At 36.7% G+C, this 22,789-nt stretch overlaps 1 protein-coding gene across 20 annotated transcripts in view; it reads left to right on the top strand.

The window, feature by feature from the left end:
- Nucleotides 1-22,789, top strand: part of LRRFIP2 (LRR binding FLII interacting protein 2) — a 51,331-nt gene that overhangs the window by 6,296 nt on the left and 22,246 nt on the right. For 10 of the 20 annotated variants that reach the window (XM_065665749.1, XM_065665753.1, XM_065665754.1 and 7 more), the window contains exons 2-13: nt 3,339-3,443; nt 8,716-8,802; nt 10,260-10,310; nt 13,030-13,083; nt 14,802-14,867; nt 17,620-17,661; nt 18,578-18,643; nt 20,083-20,157; nt 20,876-20,923; nt 21,007-21,051; nt 22,381-22,428; nt 22,527-22,580. In XM_065665749.1, the coding sequence (XP_065521821.1) occupies nt 3,354-3,443; nt 8,716-8,802; nt 10,260-10,310; nt 13,030-13,083; nt 14,802-14,867; nt 17,620-17,661; nt 18,578-18,643; nt 20,083-20,157; nt 20,876-20,923; nt 21,007-21,051; nt 22,381-22,428; nt 22,527-22,580 (726 nt within the window). In that variant the 5' untranslated portion in view covers nt 3,339-3,353. The remainder of the gene's footprint in view (nt 1-3,338; nt 3,444-8,715; nt 8,803-10,259; nt 10,311-13,029; nt 13,084-14,801; nt 14,868-17,619; nt 17,662-18,577; nt 18,644-20,082; nt 20,158-20,875; nt 20,924-21,006; nt 21,052-22,380; nt 22,429-22,526; nt 22,581-22,789) is intronic. The other 10 variants (XM_065665761.1, XM_065665763.1, XM_065665762.1 and 7 more) reach the window with 4 other exon arrangements.

Genomic DNA, 22,789 nt, shown 5'->3' with positions numbered 1-22,789 from the left:
TTTCTTGGTAGGTGAATTTTAATTACCTTTTGGTCTTACTTGAAAGAGAAAAGGGAAGTTTCAGTCTGTGTATTTATAGCCAGCTCACACTGTAGTATCTGAATGCCTTGCATGTATGTGATGCCAAATAAACTGGCATAGACCCAGGCATCAGAACAGGTGGTGGTGCCATTGAAGGTGGTGAGTGATAGGACCTTAAATTGTAGCGTAGCTTCTGTTTTGTGTAAGATGGGTCACACTTTTTTCCTAGACAGTGAGAAAGAAACAAAGAGAACCTTTAGTTAGAAGGTAATAGGAAGAAGAGTAGACAGCAGAGACTTGGGGGAGAAGTAAAATTTGTATGTGCCTGAAGTAAAGACGAATAAGAGGGAACTTAAGGGATTTCCTCCCTGGTCTTCTGGTTTGTTTGGTAACTTCATACACCTGTTTGGAATGAGATACAACAGGATGTCACTTCATCAGTCATGTAATACAATATGTGACCCAGCCTACAGTAAGAAATAAACATGTCATAGGTGTGACTCAGGAATTCTGAACTGTTAATGCTGAAGATTGTAACATACTTTGCTTTTATCATCTTTTATAGTTTAGAAAGGTGTCGTGAAATGAGTGGTTACTCAAAGATTAACCCTCAAAGGTATTAGCAAGAGCTATTTTAATATGATTTATAAAGGCACAACTTAGCAGGATTTGATGGCAAGGTTCACTCTATTGCTTATTACATGGATGAAGTATACAAAGCAAAATCGAGGTAAAATTCAGCTAAAGACAATTGATACACAGACCAAAGGCACAAAGGGTAAGGGAGACACACACTGAGTCATGAGGTACAGATTGGACCCCCTTGCTTTCTAAACCCTGATAGAGCCTAGGTGCAGCTGGTGTCAAGGATGGGATGGATTGTGGTGGTACATCTTCCCCCATACTCTGGGCTGCTCCAGGATCTCAGGAATTTCTGACAGGCCTTGGCCTTTGTGTAATGTATTGGGTGCTGAAGTGTCCCTTAACCATACCAGGAGCTTTTATGAGGCTAAGGAGGGAAGCACTGATTGTACCAGGGGCTCCTGTTGTCCCGCTAAAGTGGAAAGAAAGAGAAGGGGTAATCAGTCATCCCCTGACAGCCCTGGAACACTCCTTCCCTTGATCATAGCCCGAGTGGAACAGTACCATTGTTACTGGAGTTTTGAAAAATTCCTAGCAATTACTGACTTGGGTCTTGAGTTTGCCTTAGAGGTCTCCAAATTGCTTTCTGCATATATATATATATATATATATATATATATATGTCAGTCTGAATACAAAAGGTAAGTTTGCTTGCTTGTTTTTGAGACTAAACAGAGACTTTTACCAAATGGGTTAACGGTGGGAATACTTGTCTTGGGCCTTATCTCAGAGTCTCTCTTCACCCTGGTTTTGAGCTCTGCTGTCTTACTTCCAAGACCCATCCCAACCACTGATAAGAGTGGGGCTCGAATCTTGTGTTTCTTCCTGAAAGTGTGCTGCTGTCTAACACCAGAATAAAGGAAAAACAACAGTAGCAAAAAAACCTCATGTTGTGGGGGAGTAACAAATAAATTGAACCATGAGCTGCAGGCAGATGGCAGAAACACTCCCTGGCTGGTGAGTCCTGTGTGTTGGTCCAAATGCCTCTATTTTATCCAAACACTCTGTGGTGCAAAATGAACAAGCAGCCTGTGGAGGAATGGATGGAATCCAGCAGGGGTACTTATGTCCACTCTTCCTCATCAGGAGTGTGTTTGTTAATGGATGATAAAAGTGCATCTGTGTTGCCTTCAAATACTGCAGTTTTATTCTTCTGCTACTGATCTACAAACACTGTAAGGTCATCTGGTGGTTTTTACACAATGAAGGAGTTGTGCACCTGCAATACTTGAATATGTTCAGCTTTGGTCTCAGAATAGCAACTTGGAAATGAATAAGAGTATTGCATAATTGTTGTATCTTTGCTATGCAGGAGCTTTTAAGAAGGAGAGGGGTGCATCTAGTTTCAAGTCTTAGTTGTCATTTGTCTCATCAGCAAATACCTGTTTCTTCTTGTCTGAGCACATTAAGAACAGTAAGATACCTGCAGAATTTGAAGCAGGATAAAAGACTTCCTGCCTGCAAGGAGAAGAGAGGGCTAGTGACATAAAGTTATAAAGAAAAATACCCATCATGTTTCTCCCACACACACACTTCCTCTCCCCAATTAAACTGTAAGGAATTCTTGAACACTTGATGATTAGATCTAGTATGAAAGATAGTTCTTGCACTAGTTAGTTTTAAAAGGGTAGCAGATAGTTCCCTTTTAGACCTCTTATTTTTGTGAAGAAAATCTTGTTCAAAATAAGATGTATTCCCAAGCCTTATGTGGGATACTTATCTTGTTTATATCAAATAGCTGGACTAGCACCACATTCTGATCTGACTTTTGGAAGGAACTGGATGTCTGGAAGTAGGGCTTCTTTAGGGTATTTGAATAGATTATTTGAGTAATGTGCTGCTGTCTGTGGCTGTATGCACAATGTTTTGCTTTCGTGGTGAATTTTATATCCTTGCAATTAATAACAGGTTTCTGGAAGAAGAATAAGAGGGCATTTTATGTATTATAGTGGGTATAAGATACTAGCATGTTTCTCTTATTTCCCAGATTATGAATCTTGTTAGGCAAAAGAATGTTTGTCTAGAAACATCTTTACTTCTACTATAGTAAAACTTCTATGTCAGTAGAAGACTACAGATCTCATTCAGTTGCAGGTGAATGAGAACAGCTGCATTACAATGTCAGTAAACCACAGCTACCTGCTTGGATGCTTTGAAGTTTGTCTGCTGATCTATCTTTTCTGGTTTTGAGAGCTGTAGTGACTGATCTTGTAAGTTTAGTTCTTGAACCTGTTGTTGCCTTTAGGTTTTCTTCACAGCCATAGATTTGTCCTGAACCCAGGACAAATGGCTATGGGGGTTTTTTTGGTTGTTGGTTTTTTTTTTAGGAGTTGTAAAAAGCAACAGCATATATAGGTATTATCACTGAGCAAGGAGCAGTTTACAGCTGTGTGTAACTTTGAACCTGTAGGTAAACTGATGAGTTCTGTTTAACAGAAAAATGCTGAGTGTGTACCTTGTGGGATGCAGTGATGTCCTGTAAAGCTGCCACAAGGCTTTATGATTAAGTTTTCCTAGAAACACAGCTGCTGGATAACTTTATGCCAGTGTCATGTAGGTTTCTTAGGTATTACATAGCTAAAGAATTGGAAAGTTTTTTGCATTTGGGGGTGTGAATTGTTTTTAATTGTGTATTTGAAAACTGATCTTTTTCCTGTATGTTTTTGCAAATACAGAACCAGAGAATAAAAATGGGAACTCCTGGATCAGGACGGAAGAGAACTCCTGTGAAAGACAGGTTTTCTGCAGAAGATGAAGCTCTGAGTAACATTGCCAGAGAGGTTGGTTAATTTCTAATTTCTGAAATTCAGAAGTAGGGATGAAAGCAGTCTCCTTACCCTGAAAAAGTACTTTTTAACACAAGCATTAAGAAGTGTAATTAGCCAAAAATATCCCAATTAATATAAACTAAGAGTATTTTTAGTAAGATGTTTACTGAAATGTTTATACAATGAGATTAATTTTATGGTAAGTGCAACATAACAAGATCACTTTTAAAATTTGCAGATATTTCTATGTATAGTTATATATCTTAGCTAAAGACAAATGAATAATCCAGTTGCTATCTCAGGTCTAAAACTAAAAGAGAAAGAAAAAAATCAAAATTTATTCCACTGCAATGTGCAGTACATGGTGAATATAGTGTATTAGTGTTGGATGAGCAGTAGTCATTATTAACAGGTATCTGTAATGCATTCTATTTCAAATGTGAAAAGTCACATTTCTGTCAAAATAAGCCTAGTATGTATACCATACCAGAACTTCCTTAACAGCGTCACCACCTGAAAAACAGGGAGTTGGAGATAACCAGCCAAAAATGCAATTATCAAGAAGTTGGTACAAAAGGGAATTTTGTCCCACTGGATATAGGAAGGAGGCTGATGGAATTTAGAGTTTTACAGATGTCTATTTGGAGTTGAGGTTTTCTGGAAGTGCTGTGACTTGGAAACAAAAGCCGTAGTACTGTTTGTATGCAAGTGGATACAGGAGCTTTAAGCTAGACATCTACGAAGCTGCTCGCCATACTTGGCATAAATGAGCGCAAAATGCGGATTCTAATTGGCCTTGTAATGTAAACTGTTATCTATATATATGTGTGTGTATAATACTTACACTTGTGTTTGTAAAGTGTGTATGTGACAGATCTTTGAAAAATGTTTTCAGATGCAGCCATTGTAGGCTGTAGGCATAGGAAATGGTCTGTTAGCAAAAATAAAGTATTTTCATTTAGTTGGTAACTTTCCAGAAAGCTGTGTTCTCACCAAGCCTGGTGGAAGTTCTTGCCCTGCCAGGTATGTTCTGTGTGGGGCTTAGGGTCATGTGTTGTCTCACTCTCAAGTTCTATCTCGTATTTTTTTTGGAGAATAGTTAAGAAAGGAGAAGGAATTTGGCTTTTAATTTCTTCTGAGTATTCTCCACATGGTACCAGTATAATAACATCAGCTTGCAACTTAGCCTGGAAAGAAAAGTCTCAATAGCAAGGTGTCATAAGTATTATCTTACCTAAAACTACTCTGGGGCTTTGTTCTCTTCCATCGCTAACCCCATCAATTAAAATTTGAGCATAAGTGTAAATTAAACAAAAGTGAACAAAGCTGTGCCATGGGAGGTTTAGATTGGATATTAGGGAATTTTTTTTCGCAGGAAAGAGTGCTCAGGCATTGTAACAGGCTTCTCAGGGCACTGGTGGAATCATTGTCCCTGGGTGTTCACACACTGTGTAGATGAGGCCCTCAGTGACATCGGTTAGTGGTGGCCTTGGCAGTGCTGGGGAGTGGTTGGACTTGGTGATCTTAAAGGTCATTTCCAACCTCACTGATTCTGTGATTCTGTGAAGGTTCTCCCTCCCCCCTTAATGCTAAGTTAAACTAATATGAGGTCTCACAGCTAGAGGTGTTACCTTGCAGAGGTAAGAGTTGAATATGTCTGTTCCAGGGATTAATGTATATGAAGTCTTCCCTCTTTTTCTGTCAAAAATGAACTGGTAGACAGCTTGCTGGAAAGTTCATGAAACTCATTCAGGATTCTGATATTAATCTAAATCTGATTAAAATAACTGAAAGTTTTACACTAATCAGCATACCATTTAAGGGCTAGGCATTTCATATTGTCTTTAACTGCTTTATGTCTATTAATAATTCTTAAAACCTATCTGAATTGTTCTAAATATTCCTTCTGACTTTTCTTATTGGAGTTATTTTTTGCCCTTTCTAATATTCTGGCATTTTTTTGGCGTATTGAGGGTCACCTTTCATGGCTTGTTGGGGAGAAGAGAACTCAACATATTTCAGAATTAAATGGTTTGTTACCTTTGTATACATGTTTTTGAGGCTCTGCATAGCACCATTGCTTCTTTTCTGCTGCCATACCGAGGCTGCACTTTAAGAGTCTTAAAATTGTTACCCAATTTTAAAATAGAGTGTGTAGTTGTATTTCATTATGAATATGGTATTATCACAATATGTACTGCTGTCAGGTTGCTAATCCCTCAGTCTGTGTAGGAGAAGCTGGCCCTCATTGTCAGACAGCAGCTGTTGTCATTGAATTAGTAGCTGTAATTCATCATATTAGCTAACTTACTCTAAAGAATACTTACTTTAAAGGAACAGAATGCATTTCTTGGGCTGTAACAGTAGAGGCTAGCTAAGAAAACTAAGCTCTGTCTTTAAATAACATCTGATTTTACTCTGCTGTGCATATACCTTATCATTTGAGGCTGGAGAAATTTTGAGTTACCCTGCTGACATAAGGCATGCCATTTGTCAGTGCCTGAATATATAGAGTAGATGTACTTTGCTGTTCTGGGGCCATTATCTCTGCAACATGGTTTGCTTATCTTTTTATTGTCAAAGGGAGTTCTGTTCTTCAGCTTCCTGTTCTGAAATTACCTTTTTAGCAGATGTTGCTTACAACAGTTGAATTGAGTCCCATAATCCAGAAGTCAGATGTTTTATGAGTAAAACATTCCTAAAAGGTGTTCTAGGTATTAAGACAAGGTGAACAGAGTATGCTGAACATGTAAGACTGGCACTCAGGATCATCTGCATGAAAGACCTGCATCAAAGTGCTCTGGTATTCAGAGCAGTCACAAAATGGCACTAGAAATTCTAGGAGTTTGTAGTACTAGCAAAGACTCCTAGTGTAGTGTATGAAGCTTCAGGGTTTTTTCCTCCAAATGTTCAGATTTCAGAAAGCACTAATCTGATTATTTCTCACTGCTCTAATTTGACAAAATTGAGATTTCCTTGTTCTATGGGACATGTGGAAAAAAAAAAAATCTGGTCTCTTCCTTTCGGTACCATCAAATACCTGTGTTCTATGAAACTGTGTAAAAAATTCTTTGGTACTGATCCAATAAATTCATTTCTGTGTACTAATTTTTTTTGCACTGATTGAATCTGATACGTCACGAAAATATTTAATGGAAGATAAGGGCTCTGTTGTAGGATGTGAAGGGTTTGGTTAAAGTACTTCCTCTTTGAGATTTCTTTCATTTTCTCAATCTTTCTTCACTTCTTGTAGGACTGGCACTGTTCATGGAGAGTTATTTCATAAGTTTTTCTTGCTGTGGGAGTTTGCATTGAGACAAGCTGTCCTGCAATGCCTCTGTGCTAAGCAAAGCACATCCACATAAGAGCGAATTACTGCCTTATTACAAGAGCTTCTGAGTTACCAGACCTCTTTCTTTAGGACACACTTTGTATTCTGTTGTGTGTTATCGTTCCTGGCATTGAATTCCCTGTGCTTACTGAAACCAAGGAAAAGTAAAGGTGATGTACTTACCCAGGAACAGGGATCTGTCCATCCTTTTTCTGAAAGCAGTGCACTTTCCATATTATTCAGTGTCTCAAGTGAGGTATTCTGAAGCTGTTAGCTTCCTTAGATTGACGAAGAGTGTAAGCCAGCTGGTATAGAAGACGGTTTCTCCTGTCCTGTGGAAAGTTTCACCTTTCCAAATAACAAATAGGGATTGTCTCGTGAAACTGAAATCAGGACTGTAGTGGTCCGTCTGTAGTTTTCTAAAACTGAAATTTGTTTAATGCAAGTTAAGCATTGGAAAGCAATATGAATTGACTCCCAAACTCCTAATAACAAGGAATAAGGGTTGTATTTGGAATGCTTTTCAATTCAAAGGCTAATGGAATTAGAATGACATAGTTACCAAGATTTTTGAGTGCTCTATAAATAGCAAGGTCTGCTTTCTAACAATTCCGCTGAGAATAAAGAGTTATTGGGTATGAGGGCCTATCAAATGGTAACACAATTTGGCTCTTGCACTAAGGTTTTGTGAGCAAAGCCCAAGAGCTGTGCTTTCAGTTAACTTGCTGGCTTCTTTATCTTTTTAAAATTGTGTACTATTTTGAGAAATATGGTTGCTCAGATTAATAATTAACATAACACCAAACCATTTTTAACTAAAAAAATTCTCTGAAAAGATGAGATGGTTTGATTTTGGTGGTGATTTTTTTTTTTTTTTTTTTGTAGAATTCCCCTGTATTTTATCAAGGGTTTAGTAAATTGGAAGAAATGGAGTTTCTGCTTCTACTACAGGAATGTAGAAGTTAAGTCTCTGGCTGTAGGACTGGGAGAGAGTGGTGAAACGTGATTTGTTTTTTAGTATGGATCAGTAGACAAATGAACTTTCTGTCTTGATTAAAGATAAATGTTCAGAGATGTTAAAGCCTTGCCAAAGTCTAAAGGCTAGATGTGCATATCTGCTGAGCTACAGACAGAACTAAACCTAGACTTATCAGCTGTTTGAGTCCTTTCTTTTTCTGTGCCACATAAATGCCTATGTGGATGTTTATATGCCACAGAACTGTGATTACAGTCAATTTACAGAGTAGGGCTGCAAGTGAGAAAGGACTTCCTGTTGCATGGAAATTCCCTTACTCTTCCTGTGTGCTGTCATCAGGTAGGAAGAAGAGTAGCTTTATGCTGCTTGGAAAAAGGATTGCATTGTGGCAGTCAAGAGTGCTGACACAGACTTGGGATAATTTCATCTGTGTGCAAAATATAGAAAAAGTCTTAATGAGCGTCATTAGAAGTTAAAGGAAACTGTTTTAAGTAATCAAGCTGCAATGTGTTTGCATTCTTTCTTGTAATTATTTGATAGATATTTTTGTACCTGTAGTTTAATCACCATGTAAAGCAGAACTGTGTTAAATATCCCCTCCTTTTTCTGGAAGCACGGTAAAAGACAGTTACTTGCAGTTGTCACAAATTTTACAGGTTTCTTATGCTTTACATAAATCTATGCTGTGATAGTGACAAAATCAGGAAAGAAGTATCCTTAACAAAAAGCAAAAACCTATTTGAAACTAATTGAAGTTTCCAGTTTTAAGAAGTTGTATAAAATTAAATGTTTTGGGTGTTAGGAGTTCTGAGGGGTTTTTTTTCTGAATTTCATTGAGAACTGATTTCTTTCTAACATCACAATATATATAAATAGTAATCTTAATGTGGTTTTATGAAGACATTATTAAGTACAGCACTCAAACCATTATGCAAAAAAAGTGTCCTTAACTTTCAGTATTTCCAATTTACTTGTAGGCAGAAGCCAGGCTTGCAGCCAAACGGGCAGCTCGAGCAGAAGCAAGAGATATACGTATGAGAGAGCTGGAGCGGCAGCAAAAAGAGGTAATGTAAATCCTCAGAAATTGTTGCAAACCTTTAGTACAACTCTAAATGCACTTGCATCAGGTTTTGTCTTTTGGTGCAATTCAGCTCCGTGCTGGGTATTTTCAGCATCAGGCAACTGTTAGCTGCTCTCTCCTGCCCCATCCTTTCCTTTTTCCCCTTGGGTTATATATTTGAAAGGATGATTTGCTTTGTATTTACCTTTGGATAGCACCTCACAAAACATTCATGTGACCATTGGTTTTCAACTTTCTTAATAGTTTCATTCATGTTGTAGAAAAAACATGCTATATAAAATAGGCTTTTGGTGCTCTTCTTTCATATGAAAAATAAAACATTTTTCATGTGATTTTAAATTCTAGCTTTACAGGCACAATCAAATGTTTGGATGTTATACCTTTAACAAATACAGTAAGTTCAATGCTAGCAATCAAAATTGGACAAAGATTAATCTAAATGTTTCTTTAGATATTTAGAGGGCTGAGGCTTTCCTATTACTGCTTATTTGATTAAAATGAGAAGAAGAGAGAATATGATAACACTGTCAGAACTCAGGCTTGCATAAGTAATTCTGCATAGAGAAGAACAGTTTTCAACTTCTAATGTGAAGTTTAATATTGTCTGGATTTGAATGACAATATTTGTGGCTGAGTCAGCTGGTGACTCCTGTGCTTTTGTAAGAACAATTACTTAAGGCAGTTTCTTTGCTGCTTGTTGCTGTGCAAAAGAGCCATGTAAATATGGATAACTGGCAGCACAGGATAAATAATAAATGTGACCTTTTCCACATGTGAGCACTGCTTAATGTATAGGATAAACTACTGTGAAAAAGTAGAGAGAATTTTTAATGCATTTATACTTAGTGACCATAATTTGGATATGTGACTTTGGATTTGCAGTTTTCAGTCAATTTCTTCCCATATGGATGATACCAAAAGTATTTACAATAAATAGGTATTGCCAGGATCTTTATTATGGAAGAAAACCCCCCAAAAAAAAACCCCCAAAAAACCAACCCCCAAACCAAAGAGCTAATATTTACACTTGTAGTTCTGTATTTCTCCTAAAATGAAAAAGTTTGATTTTCTTGAGCAAAACCCCCCCTAGGAACTAGATTTTCAGCAGTCTGAGTATTTCATGGTTCGGGTATTGACATAGATGAAAAAAAAAGAGAATTTATTATTTATCATGATTACATTCAAATCCATGTAAATACTGATTTTATTTTTTTTTCCTGTGGTAATAACAATTGCAGTTCACAAAACATATTGCCTCAGTTTTTGACACGGTTCTCATTATTCCATACTGTCATTCTTCGAACTGCCGTAGGTATCTGATATAATACTGACTATTCCATGGCAATTAACTTGGGTTTTTTCAAGTTTTTGATTTAAGAATCCAGTCTCATGTCCAATCTGTATTGTAAATGGCTTGTTTTTTATTTTTACCTTCTGTAGCTTTCTCAGCATTCATATGATAGAAAATGGGCTCATATCCAGAAATGGATGGTAGGCTAAAACCACCTGTTGTGCATGGGTTTGCTGCTCAGAGAACTAACACGAGAGTTGGAGGAAGTAATTTACGAATGTTTTGCTGTGTGTCATTTCCAAATGTTTTATTACTGGAAAAAGTTACATCTAAAACTATATGTGAATGTGGAGATGCAATGTACCTTATGGCAGCAAAAAGCATACTAAGTAATGAGATGCTTTCCTTAAAAATCAAGTGTTTTTTTTGTTTCCATCAGGTGCTGGCTTGAAGTCATGAATATTGAAAATGAAATTACATTAGTTTCAATCTAGCTAAAGATCTTTTCAACAGTGAAATGTTTTTATTGTAGTTAACTTGTGAGGCTTGGGGTTTTTACTTGTTTTTCTTAGTGGACTTGCAGTTATTTGTTTCCTCTTTGGGTAACATGGCAATGCTGGTCTTTTCACTTATGACTGAGTAATTTCTATGACTTACAAAGAAAAATCATAAAAGATTTAAAAAGGGGGGAGGGTAACCCCACCACCCCATGCATCACTTCCATCCTTTTACCCTTAACCCTCTTTTTCAGTGAACAAGCATTTGACTGTTCATTTATTTAGATTAAATCCACAAAGTAGGAAGGAGTGGAGATAGTTGAGTTACAGTATGAGAAAGCTGCTGTTCTATTTGTACTAATTTAGTGCCATGTTTCCTTAGAGAGTTCCTTTCTAGGCACATGGGAGATGAGTTTCTTTTTATGTTTATAAGGAAGTGTTTGTGCTGTGGATATTTTGAATCAAGAAGATTTACATAATACAAGCAGAGACTAACTATAATTTCAAGTAGTTAAAACTACCGTGACAGTTAATCGACACTTCTGTTGGGAAATCCTAGAACTGTCATTAGAATTTCATATTCAACAAAAGTTTTACTGACTTTATATTGTTTCTTTGTGTAGCTGACATCTGTGTATATATTAGTTCTCATGTCACTTATAAAGAGTGACATAGGTTCCTCTTATCTCTTGGTGGAATGCACATTTGAATGCTTTTTTGCTGGAGAGCAAGGGTTCCCAAACTATGGAAGACAGATTACATCTGTGAGCAATCTTGCTTCAAAATTAATGCCACCTTCTTTTTGCATGCTCAAGAGGCACATCTGCAGGAGGTTTCTGAGCACTCCTTTCCCGGATCGGGAGACCTAAGCTCTGTTTTATATGAAGTGCATTTTTAAAACTTTAAATTCTTTAAAATCAAGCTTGACAGCTAGCAGCAGCAGCTGTGTTTGCAGTATGTACTGTAGTACTTCCTTTATCCTTTAGCCTGAATATGCTGAACACTTAACACTGGCTTTCTATTTCCTAATTGTGTTTCAGGCAGAGACTTTTTACCTTATGTAAATTACCTACAGAAAATTGTATCAGAAGTTAAAGTTCTGCATTATTAGGACCGAATTATTAGCTGGGGTGTTACACCATCACTTAAGAGGAATGTTATATAAATAGCAAACTGCTTGAAAGCTGCAGATGTTAATAACAGGTATTTGTCCATTCAGACCACAGGCACAAACTGTATTTAAAACTGGCAGTGATTTGACTGTGATGCATTGAAAGGTTATAGAGCATAAATGTTCATTTTAAACATCAAAATAAACACTGTAGAGAGGAAGACTAAAATGTCTTGAAATGAACCTCTCTTCCCCCCCACTCTTTTGGTGATGTTATCTGCTTGTGGAGTTATTAACTAGGCCTCTTGAACAGTCACAAGATAATACTAAATGTGTATCCAGTGATATTGTAGAAATAACCAAGGGACCATAAGCAGTATGAAAGCCAGACTTTAGGTATCCATCTGTCATCTGGAGGCCGAGCTTTTAACCCTATAGATAATTGGATTACAATCTTTAGAATAGTTTGCATGTTGAAAACTGTAGGAAGTGAGTCATTTAAGGAAGGGTTTCTAGTTCTAGAGCCCAAATGGAATAGTTTAAGGTTATTCATAACACGCTTACGTACTGTAACTAAAAATTTGAGGAGCTTATGGCACGTGAAACGTTTTAATGTTTAAATTAGTTGTATTTTTGTCCTGCTTTATTATGTTCCTTTGTGTGAACCAAAATTAGCATTCTCTGATCTTTCAACAGAACAAAAGGTATTGAGGTGCCTTAGCTAGTTGTCCTCCCCCAGATTTCATAAATTGGGTTTGTTATTTTCACTGTCATTGTAGAGCAGAATTACCTATAGAACTTAATTGATCTATTTGCTTAAGAAGCTTTGTTCCTAGAATAGAGGAGAAAATCTGAAATATGTGTGAGGGAACTGAGAAAGATAATCTCTTAGGGCTTAAACAACTTTGTAAAATGTTCACAATCTGACTCTAGTAATAGTATAGTAGATTTCTTACTAATGTAATTTTGTAATGCTTTTAAATTATTTAATTTTTACTTTAGTGTCATAATTTTAAACATCTTGTACTTTTTCCTTCATTAATACAGTAATCAGAAGATTGACTACTGGACACTAATTATTAACTATATTAACCCCCCTTATTTACATCACCTGATGTAGTATGTTGGCATACCTATCCACATAAGGTGAAATCACAGTTCTTCTGACTTGAATAGGTTCACTTGCCACAATGTTTTATTCAAAATAATACATAGCATTACAGGTGCTAACAGCATGTTGCCCTTGCTTGTTTTTACTTTGTCATCTTCTCTTTTCTTAAATGAAATAATTCTGCATTTCTTCTTTCTCAGGAAGATTCAGAGAGGGCCAGGTATTCTCACCGGTCCAGTCGACATTCATATTTGGTTTGTGTTCAAACTGTATACTTTGTCATCATGGCCTTTTAAAAAATGTTTTTGGTTTTGGTTTCATTTTCTTAAGGAGTGGGCGATGCTTTTTTAGTCTTCCATGTTTTAGCAGTTTTAGAGTTAACGTTTTATCACACATAATGTTAAAGTTCATCTGGTGTTCTATTTCTATCAGTGTTAAGGTGGTTTATTTTTATATATGAACATCTTTACATTTAAAAAGAATCTCAGTTGTCACATTTTAATTGACTGTTTTTACTATGAGTACCTTGTGCTTCTTTTTCCTTTACTACATGTATTTATTTACAGTATAGTTGCTGAAAATAATTGAGTAGGTTTTTGGAAATATATGTAGTTCAACAATCAGTTATTTGGGGTAGCATATATTTAATGATGAGGTTAAAGTGTCATCTTTCAGTGTTATTCCAGTCTAATGTGTTTCATTTCTTTCTTTAAAAACTGAGTAATAGTAATGACTTAGGCTTCAGATAGTAAGAATTAACTGGCTTGTCTTGGAATGGTAGGGGATTAAGATTTCTAAGTTTTCAACTGTCTTATGATTGCTACTGCACATTAGATCTCACTGTCAGATGTGAAGGTGCTATTAATGGTCAAACACTGGTCTTGATAGGTAAGTCTAATGAGAAAAAAAAATCTCTTTTCCATTTTTCCCTATGTCAGAAATTTCATGAACAGGAAAATTATATTTGATAAAGTAAATACTTCTACTGACTGGGGGATCCTGAATCAGTACCACCTCCTAAAGATGAGGAATACTGATCTGTAACATGGGCTTTCATTCCAAACTGATGCTGATGCTCATCTGCTCATTATTGTGTCCTTTCTTGCTTACTTAAAAGTATTGCTGGGTTTCTGTAATATTTCTGGAAGAAAAAGTAGTAGCACCTTAGGATACAAGTTGAAGAAGAGTTTGGTAGGATGCCATTTTTTACTTCTTTGAGAATGTGGGAATATATTATTCATAGGTGACAAAGACTTACCTGAATGATGCCAAGTATCCTGAAAGCTGCTAACAGAAGTATTTATTGGCTCTTCTCTCTTATAATCTCTCTAGGTCAAATATGGTGCTAAAGAATGGTTTTACTGAGCATTTGTAAACAATTACCTGTTTTTAGAAGCTGCCTGAAAATCAGCTTATCTTTGATCTGGATACGTAGGACAGGAGAGGGACAAACCACTAAAATGAAAGGCTTGGGTTTGTTTATTTTAGAAGGTGGAACAAGCTGTTTCTTTGTGTGACTTCAGAAAACCCCAAGTGATGGTCACTTACTGAGAGGTTTTGGCAATCAGATGTTATCTTTGATTAACTGAATTGTGTGTAACATCTTGCAAGTGTTAAGCATTCCTATCATTTACACACAAATATGTTCACCAAATCATTTAAATCCGCTAGTGTTGACTCCTTTGTGAACAGTAAATGGTTTATAGAAAAAGCATACAAAATATGCTATGTGACATCACTTACAGACTTCTTAGCTGGTGCAGGTTTGCTCAGCTGTTCTTGCCTTGGTTAACATAAAAAATTTGCTAAAGTGGAGATTAAGTAATCCACCTTTAACTGAGCTCATTTTCGGGGGATTCACCTGGAATTTCTTTGACTGCTTTGGTTATTTTGTGCCTTTCGGTGAAGACTAACAGTTATTAGAGCTTTTTAAAATTACATATTTATGTATTTTTGTAATTTCATTCTTAAGAGTTCTTTGGATGTCAGTGGCTCTCACAGGAGCAGAGCAGGTACCTCCAGGAGGAGAGATCTTGTGGTGTGTAGCCTGGAATGAGCATGCTTTGATGTGTTCATATAACATTTTCTGTGTCTACTTACCAAAGCAGTGGTTTGGTGAAAGCATGCTTCTTAATAGAAGATGTAATTAATTGGTAATTAACTGCTGCAGTGGTGTGTAGGATCATAGAAAGGTTTGGGTTGCAAAGGACCTGAAGATCACCCAGTTCCAACCTCCTGCCAAGGGTAGGGGTGCCTCACCCTAGACCCTGTCAACCGATGCTCTGTCCAGCCTGGCCTTGAACACTGCCAGGGATGGAGTATTTACCGCTTCTTTGGGTGACCCATTCCAGTGCCTCATCACCATCACAGTAAAGAACTTCTTCCTTGTATCTAACCTGAACGTCCCGTGTTTAAGTTTGAGCCCATTGCCTCTTGTCCTGTTGCTACAATTCCTGATGAAGTGTCCCTCTCCAGCATCCTTGTAGGCCCCTTTCAGATACTGGAAGGCTGCTATGAGGTCTCCACACAGCCTTCTCTTCTGCAGGCTGATTAAGCACAACTTTCTCAGCCTGTCTTCATACGGGAGGTGCTCGAGCTACCTTATTTTTCTTGCTGCCTTCGTCTGGACATGCTCCATCAGCTCTATGTCCTTCTTACATTGAGGACACCAGAACTGCACACAATACTCCAAATAGGGTCTCACAAGAGCAGACTAGAGGGCAGGATCACCTCTTTTCATCTGCTGGTCACGCTTCCTTTGATGCAGTCGTGGATACGGTTGGTTTCTGGGCTGCGAGCGCACACTGAAGCCGGCTCATGTTCATTTTCTCATTGACCAAAATCCCCAAGTCCTTCTCCGCAGGGCTGCTCTCAATCTCTTCTCTTCCCAACCTGGAGCTGTGCCTGGGATTACCCCAACCCTGGTATAGGACCTTGCACTTGGCTTGGTTGAACTTCATGAGGTTGGCATCTGCCCACCTCACAAGCATGTCAAGGTCCCTCTGGATGGCATCCCTTCCCTCCAGTGTATCAACCGAACCACACAGCTTGGTGTCATTGCAAACTTGCTGAGGGCACAGTCAATCCCACTGTCCATGTCACCAACAAAGATGTTGAACAGGATCAGTCCCAACACCGACCCCTGAGGGACATCACTCATTACTGGTTTCCAGCTGGACACTGAGCCATTGACCACAACTGTTTGCATGCGGCCAGCCAGCCAGTTCTTTGTCCACTGAGTGGTCCACCTATCAAATTGATGTCTCTCCAATTTAGAGACAAGGATGTTGTGTGGGACAGTGTCAAATGCTTTGCACAACTCCAGGTAGATGGTGTCAGCTTTGCCCCTATCTGTGAGTTCTGTAGCCCCATCATAGAAGGCCACCAAATTGGTCAGGCAGGATTTCCCCTTAGTGAAGCCATGCTGGCTGTCACCAAGCACCTTGTTGTTTTTCACATGCCTTAGCATGCCTTCCAGGAGAATCTGCTCCAAGATCCTTCTTGGCACAGAAGTGAAAGTGACTGCTCTGTAACTCCCTGGGTCTCCCATTTTCCCCTTCTTAAAAATGGGTGTTATTTTCCTTTTTCTGGTCATTGGGAACTTCACCTGAAGTCATTATTGGTGTAGTCCAACAGTGATTGCAAGTTTGAGGGCTCAGAGAAAATTTTAAGTGATAAGTGTTCTGTCTTAAAGGTAACTTAAAGTTTGAAGGAAATTAGTTTCTCCAGTCTCTTCTAATGGCCGCAAAAGAGAAGTAAAAAGTGAAATGGCACAGATTTTGCATCAACCTTGCTAGGTACAAAGATGTTGCTGAAAGGTACGGCAGGAGACCTTTTTTCTCAGTTATGTTGCAGTGGTAGTACTGCAGTTAAGGCTGGAATACGAACAGAAATTTTACTTTTTCAGAAATGGGTATTCCTGTATATTTTGTGGTATTCCTAGTTTAGGCAACCTAAATATTTGTTAGTAGGCTGTTAAGCTGTTACTAGTGAAGTAAAGGTATTACAGGTATAAATCAGTCATTGTGATGATGATAATCATGTGAGTGCATATTGTATTTCCATTCTTCAGTATGAAGGTTGCTTATTGGTAGGTAAAAAGTGAATATTAAAACTGGTTAAATAAAAGAAGAAATTGTTAAGTTGGTTAAAGCTGCTACAGTGACTTATGGGTTCCATGTGGTAATACTTTAAGCAACACAAAAAGGTATAATTTAATATTATGAATGTAATTTATAGACTTATTACTTATGAGTAATGAGTATTGGATATATTTGAACTATTAAGATAATATAAACCCAATATGAAATCATAAGAACTAAACCTAGCCTATATTAATGTAAAAACAAATTAAAAAATCTAAAATCAGGGAATTTTTGGTGTCAATTTGATCTCTAGAAGGAGTTTTCAGATGTATCGATAGACAAGAAGAGATTACCTTTCTTGTAATCCTCTCAGTGGTTCTCATGTTGCAAATTACACTGGGTAGTGCTCTAGCATGCTGTTAGGATATCATGTAATTTTCTCAAGCTACCTTCAATTTCTGTTTTGTTTTGTGCTTTTATTAAAATATTCCAGCCTCAGAATGCCCTTTAGATTGAATAAATGACAATCACTCATGTATAAGTTTTTGTCATTAGTAGAATATGTGTTCTTGTAATTTCCTCTGAAGTCTTTTTAATAATTATTTGGGAAAACAAAAAATCGGTGGGTTTGGGGGTTTTCGTTTGGTTTTGGTTGGTTGGTTCCTTTTAAACCTTGAATTTTGATATCATTTTCTTTCACTTCAGTGTGACAGTGCTAAGGATAGATCTGCAAGATACTCGGCCCCTGTATGTTGACACTTTGCATATCTCTGAGTGAAGACTGCTTTTGTGCTTTGTTTTGAAAGTGTAACGACACTAACTAGCTTCTTGGAATTAATTGGTTTGAAGAAGTATATGCATTTATACTATCACACTTTCAGACCTGGAATAGCAGTATGTTTCTAACACTTTCTATAGAATGTATGTATAAACTACTTCTGGGAGAAAATGTAATGAAGTGACATATTACAGAGAGCTGTCTCGCAGTAAGCACTCTTTATTATTTACCTGTTATTCTAAACTTTGTAGTGAAGTGACTTGTACAGATTAGACTGGATAATATACTGGAAGTGTGCATATGCATGTATTTGTATTCTTCATTTCCATATAGAAACTTTAACTTAATCTAACGGAAAATTAATTCAGTCTTGAGAAAAAGTAGATGGTTTGTATACCTTTACTGTATAGTTATGAAATGATAGTAGAGTGCATCACATTCTTACTGGCATGCCCAAAAAGATCTCTGTGTGTTGCCTTAAGCAAAGACAAGCGCCACTGAAAGGGACAACTTAAAAACTGAATTTAAACAGCAGTGTTATCTCAATTCGCTACGGATAAGCAGACACAATATAGTGCTTAAAATAATCTGTCATGTTAAGCTGTTTGGGTTTGTTTATTGGTTTTACATTTTCTGTGAAATGTGACCACTGCCTTAAGCCAAGTCTGTGTTAATCAGAGATAAGGTTGGCTGTAGCTGCACTTACCAGTTCCTTTTTACACAGCAATAGAAGTATGGCTTATTATTCTAATCATGTTGTTAAAATTTTCTGGGTTTTTTTCCATTGTAGGTGATAAAAATCTTAAATCCTCATGTTTGACTTCTTTATATTTTAAAATTGATAATGTTCTGTAGTGGTATTAATTTTCTAAACTTTATTCTTAGAGTTACGCTTACAGTGAATCTTACAGTTCCAAGAAGAAAGCTGGTCACTCACACAGGGATTTATTGGTTAGTTTTCTACTATAATGTTTATTATAAATACGTTGTGTGGAGTTACATGCTGATACAGTTACAGATAAATTTATTAGCTAGCTGACATATGGATAAATGAATTCAGGAAAAAGAAACCTCTAGTATTGACCAAATTCTGCCCTGAAGTTAAGTGTTGGAAACTCTTCATGGCAGTGGAATACCATGAATGGAATTAGCTGGATAGAAGTCATGTTCTCCTGGAGGCCTGGGGAAGGCTTTTGGAACCACCTAAAAGTGCACTTCTCCAGATAAAATTGCATTCTGTCAGCATAGAGATACGTGTTCTATTATTTACGCTTTGTCCTCTATCAAACAGAGATATTTTAAATGTAGGTGCAAAATGGATTGAATTTACCATAAACCTTGATGTTAACCCAGTAAACCCTTGAGAGAGGCACATAGATGGTGGTGATCTTCCAAAAACTATTCTAGAAAGTTCAGTGCATAACATAATTAATACATATTTTGAATGTAATTTTTCAGAGGGTTTTGGCGCTGATTGCTTAGCAGGTGTGTCAGATTGAGGGAATCGGAGCAGCAGTAGGTGTCTGTGTTGAGACAAGGCTGAAATGATTTTTGTTTACCTATTGTTTGTATTACAACATTTCTCAGTCCACTTTTGAGGTGCTATTTTCCTATTCCCTTAGTTCTTGAAATGAGTAATATAAATCTTTCTGCCTCCTGTGGCCTACTGTGATATGAAGCACCGCATTCTGAAAATGCTGCTTTTTGCCATATCTTCAACTCTTACTTTTTTCCTCCTGCTTTATATGTGTATACATATATTTTTAATTTTCTTTTTCCTCACATATTCATATGCTTATATGCAGGTTGTGTAGAAAATGTCAAAACCCAACAGAAATCAGCCGAAGTGTAATTGCTAGGCTTTCATGCATTCTTGGTGTAAGGAGCAGTGGTAGGGTACAGATTAATACTGATAACACAAGCATTGTTCCTTTGTTAAATTACATTAAATTAGGGATTTGACCTTCTCTCTCCAAAAATACTCTGATTCACTATGCTGTCTAATAAAAAAAAAAAAGATTAAATTATTAGCAGGTTTTGGCAAATGTTTTTGAAGTATTTCATGCTATGCTTGTCAGAGTTTAGGTAAATGTTTTGGGGCTTTCTTATTAGGGAGAAAAACCCGAAAGATGTTTACTGGTTTTGGTTGGGCATGGTATTAAGCCACAGGTAATACTGATATGTAGAGTACACAAGTGGTTTGGGGAAGTTTTTACACTTTATTTGCTTCAGAAAGTTATATGGTTCTGGGGTCAACCACAGGGAACGTTTTTACAGTGTTCTGTACCAGTTGTAAGCTTGGGAACATTGAGCAATGTAAACAAAATTTCTACCTTAACAAGATCTACAGATGCAATCTTTGTTTTCTCTTTCTTTTCCTCCCCTCACAGAGTGGAATTTACTACGATCAAAGAAATTATAGCAGCCTTAGATATAATAAACCAGTTCCTTCCTACCATACTCGGGTCTGTCTCCTCTTCCTATATTAATTTCTTAATGCATATAAAATATATATACTTAGGTTTGCTTATGCTATATGAAGCGGACTTTTCTCTCCTTCTGTAACATTGCAAATGATTACAGCTAGTAGTTACAATTATTTTTCTTGCTTCTAGGGTTGCCTTTGACAAAATTAATGAATAACGTGCGAGTTACTCTGTTCTGCCTATATAGGGTTTTAAATTTCAAATTAATTCTGTTTCCTGATTGCATGATATAAAGAAAAAACATAGCAGCTATGACACTTGCTTTTTCTAAGTCTTTTTTTTTTTTTTTTTAATGGCAACAGAAAGTGTTGAAAGTTTAGCATCAATGTACTAGTTAGTTTTGTAGTAATATACATAAGTCCATGGTCTGTTCTGAGATGGGTGCTATCTTTCAGTACCTGCACCTCCTGCTGTGGTCAGGTTTAAATAAGCAACTAGAGGAAATGGATGTCTTTTGAAAACTACTTAATTTTCTGTCATTCTCTTCTATAAATCTGATAAAAACACCAGATTTCTTTAATGTTTGAAGATATGATCTCAAAAATAATGGGTTTTCTTGGAGTGTTTGTCCAAGCATGTCTCTAATAGATGGAAAATTTAATATTTTCTTTAGAACTTTCATAGAATATAGAGCAATATACTGAAACAATGTTAATGTACACAGAAAAGGTTTCTGACTTTTCCTTTCACACTACAGTCATCTTCTCTATGCAGTGATCCAGTGGCAACAACTAGGCGTTACAGGGTTAGTACGATGCAAAATAATTTTACTTATCTTTAGATGTTTTAATGGCCCACAGAAGTATAAAAATACACTTTTCTTCATAGGTGTCTCCTTCTGTAAACACTGGTTTGATAAGAAGTATCAGTTTGGTTCGTAAGCACCATTTGCATGGTTGCCTTAGATTTGTATTGTATAGCTGTGAGGCTTGACAGTATTTCATGTGGTTTTTTTTTTCCTTGTTAAAGCTGCAGCTTGTGTGTGTCATTTTGTGGAGTCATTCGGTTTAGTGTCCTTAACATTGTTAAAGTGCCTCTTCAAAGCATTTTTGTAGTTGCTGGTTTACTGACCTTATAGACAGGCATAAAGTTTATGAATGCAGCAATGTTGAAGAATACTGGGTTCGAACAAGTTAATCCAAGCATACTAATTAACAGCTGCTTGTATAATACTAAAAAGCTATTTAAAGAAGTGAAGCATTTGCACAGGAAAAAATATTGACTAGAGATTACAGAAATTTGTGGTAAAATACACTTTAGATACTTTAAAATAAAATGCCTTATTTAAATGAATAATCGTAATGTAGTAGGATGAAAACATAATCTGCATCTTTGCAAAATAAAAAGCAGATGAAAGTGCTATAAGAATGGCTAAGGTTGCTCTGCAGAAAGCTGTCTTCAGAAAGTGACATGCATGCCTGAAACCTCATGGCTCTTGCTGCCTCAGCAGTTCAAATTCAACTTACACTGCCATCTAGTGACATGCTAAACCTGTGTAGAAAATCGTCAGGTACTCTGATGTAGGGGTTTTTTATGCATCTATTGGGGTCTTGTACTGTGCTTGAATTGCAAGCAGATAATTTACTCTTTCAGCTTTGCGCATATTCTTGAGAAAACAGAAGATACCCTGAAAGAACAAGACCATAATGACTGCCATTACATACAATTCTGATACACATGTAATTCTGCATGCAGTTTCTACTAGACTGCTCTTCGTTGGTAGAAGGAAAGCAGCCTGAGACTCTATTTTATTGTTATTATATTTCCCAGAGCTGCTTTTATTATTCAATGCATAGATTTCAGCCTTTTCCTTGAAATGTTGTCATTCAGGGAAAGCTGCATAGCTGAGCTCAAAGCAAAACTGATAAGTGTACAATATAATTTTAATTTCCGGGATGGATTAAAACTTATGAAGACTTCAGAACAGTGAAAAACAATTTGAAATTTAAGTGATTGATGTAATTTTATTGTTAAAATAAAGGTTTGGGTTTTATATTTATTTCTTTTTTAACTCTTTGGGTATTTTTCAAGGAAATTCTTAGATTTGTATTGGGAAATAGACATTTTTGACAGTAGGAAGAAATACTGCTGGATATGTAAAAAAACCTTGTCCTTTCATGAAGGAGTGTATTACAGCATTTGAGTGTGGTGTAATAATTTCTGAGACTGAATGTAAAGAGCATTTTATTTCCTTTTTCTCAGGCATCTTTGAGTGGTGATGGATTACATAGCTCATATAGTTCTCGCACTGTAAGTGTAGTAGGCTTTTGGTTGTTTCTTTCATTATCTTTGTTTTCTGGAGACAAAAATCAATGAAAATGAAAAATGTATTCATCACTTCTCTTTAGCCATCTGAATACAGTTATTCCTCAAGAGCAAGCTCTGTTCGAAGTAGTCCTGTGGTGAGCATTCCTCTTGCATGGTTTGCTGAATGCTTTACTAATGAGCAATGATTATGAGTATTTATACCAGGGTTCATTTTACTGACCAAAACATAGATCCGATTGTTCAATTCTGCATCAAAAAAAAAAAAAAAAAAGTCATTTGTTAGACATGCCATTTTTAGCAAGATGTAAAATTTTATCAGCAGGACAGTAAAGTGTAGAAGCAA

The sequence above is a fragment of the Lathamus discolor genome, chromosome 2 (assembly GCF_037157495.1).
Source record: "Lathamus discolor isolate bLatDis1 chromosome 2, bLatDis1.hap1, whole genome shotgun sequence".
In the NCBI taxonomy this organism is placed as follows: domain Eukaryota; kingdom Metazoa; phylum Chordata; class Aves; order Psittaciformes; family Psittacidae; genus Lathamus; species Lathamus discolor.
The sequence above is the reverse complement of the archived record's forward strand: the minus strand, read 5'-3'. Positions and strand labels throughout refer to the sequence as shown.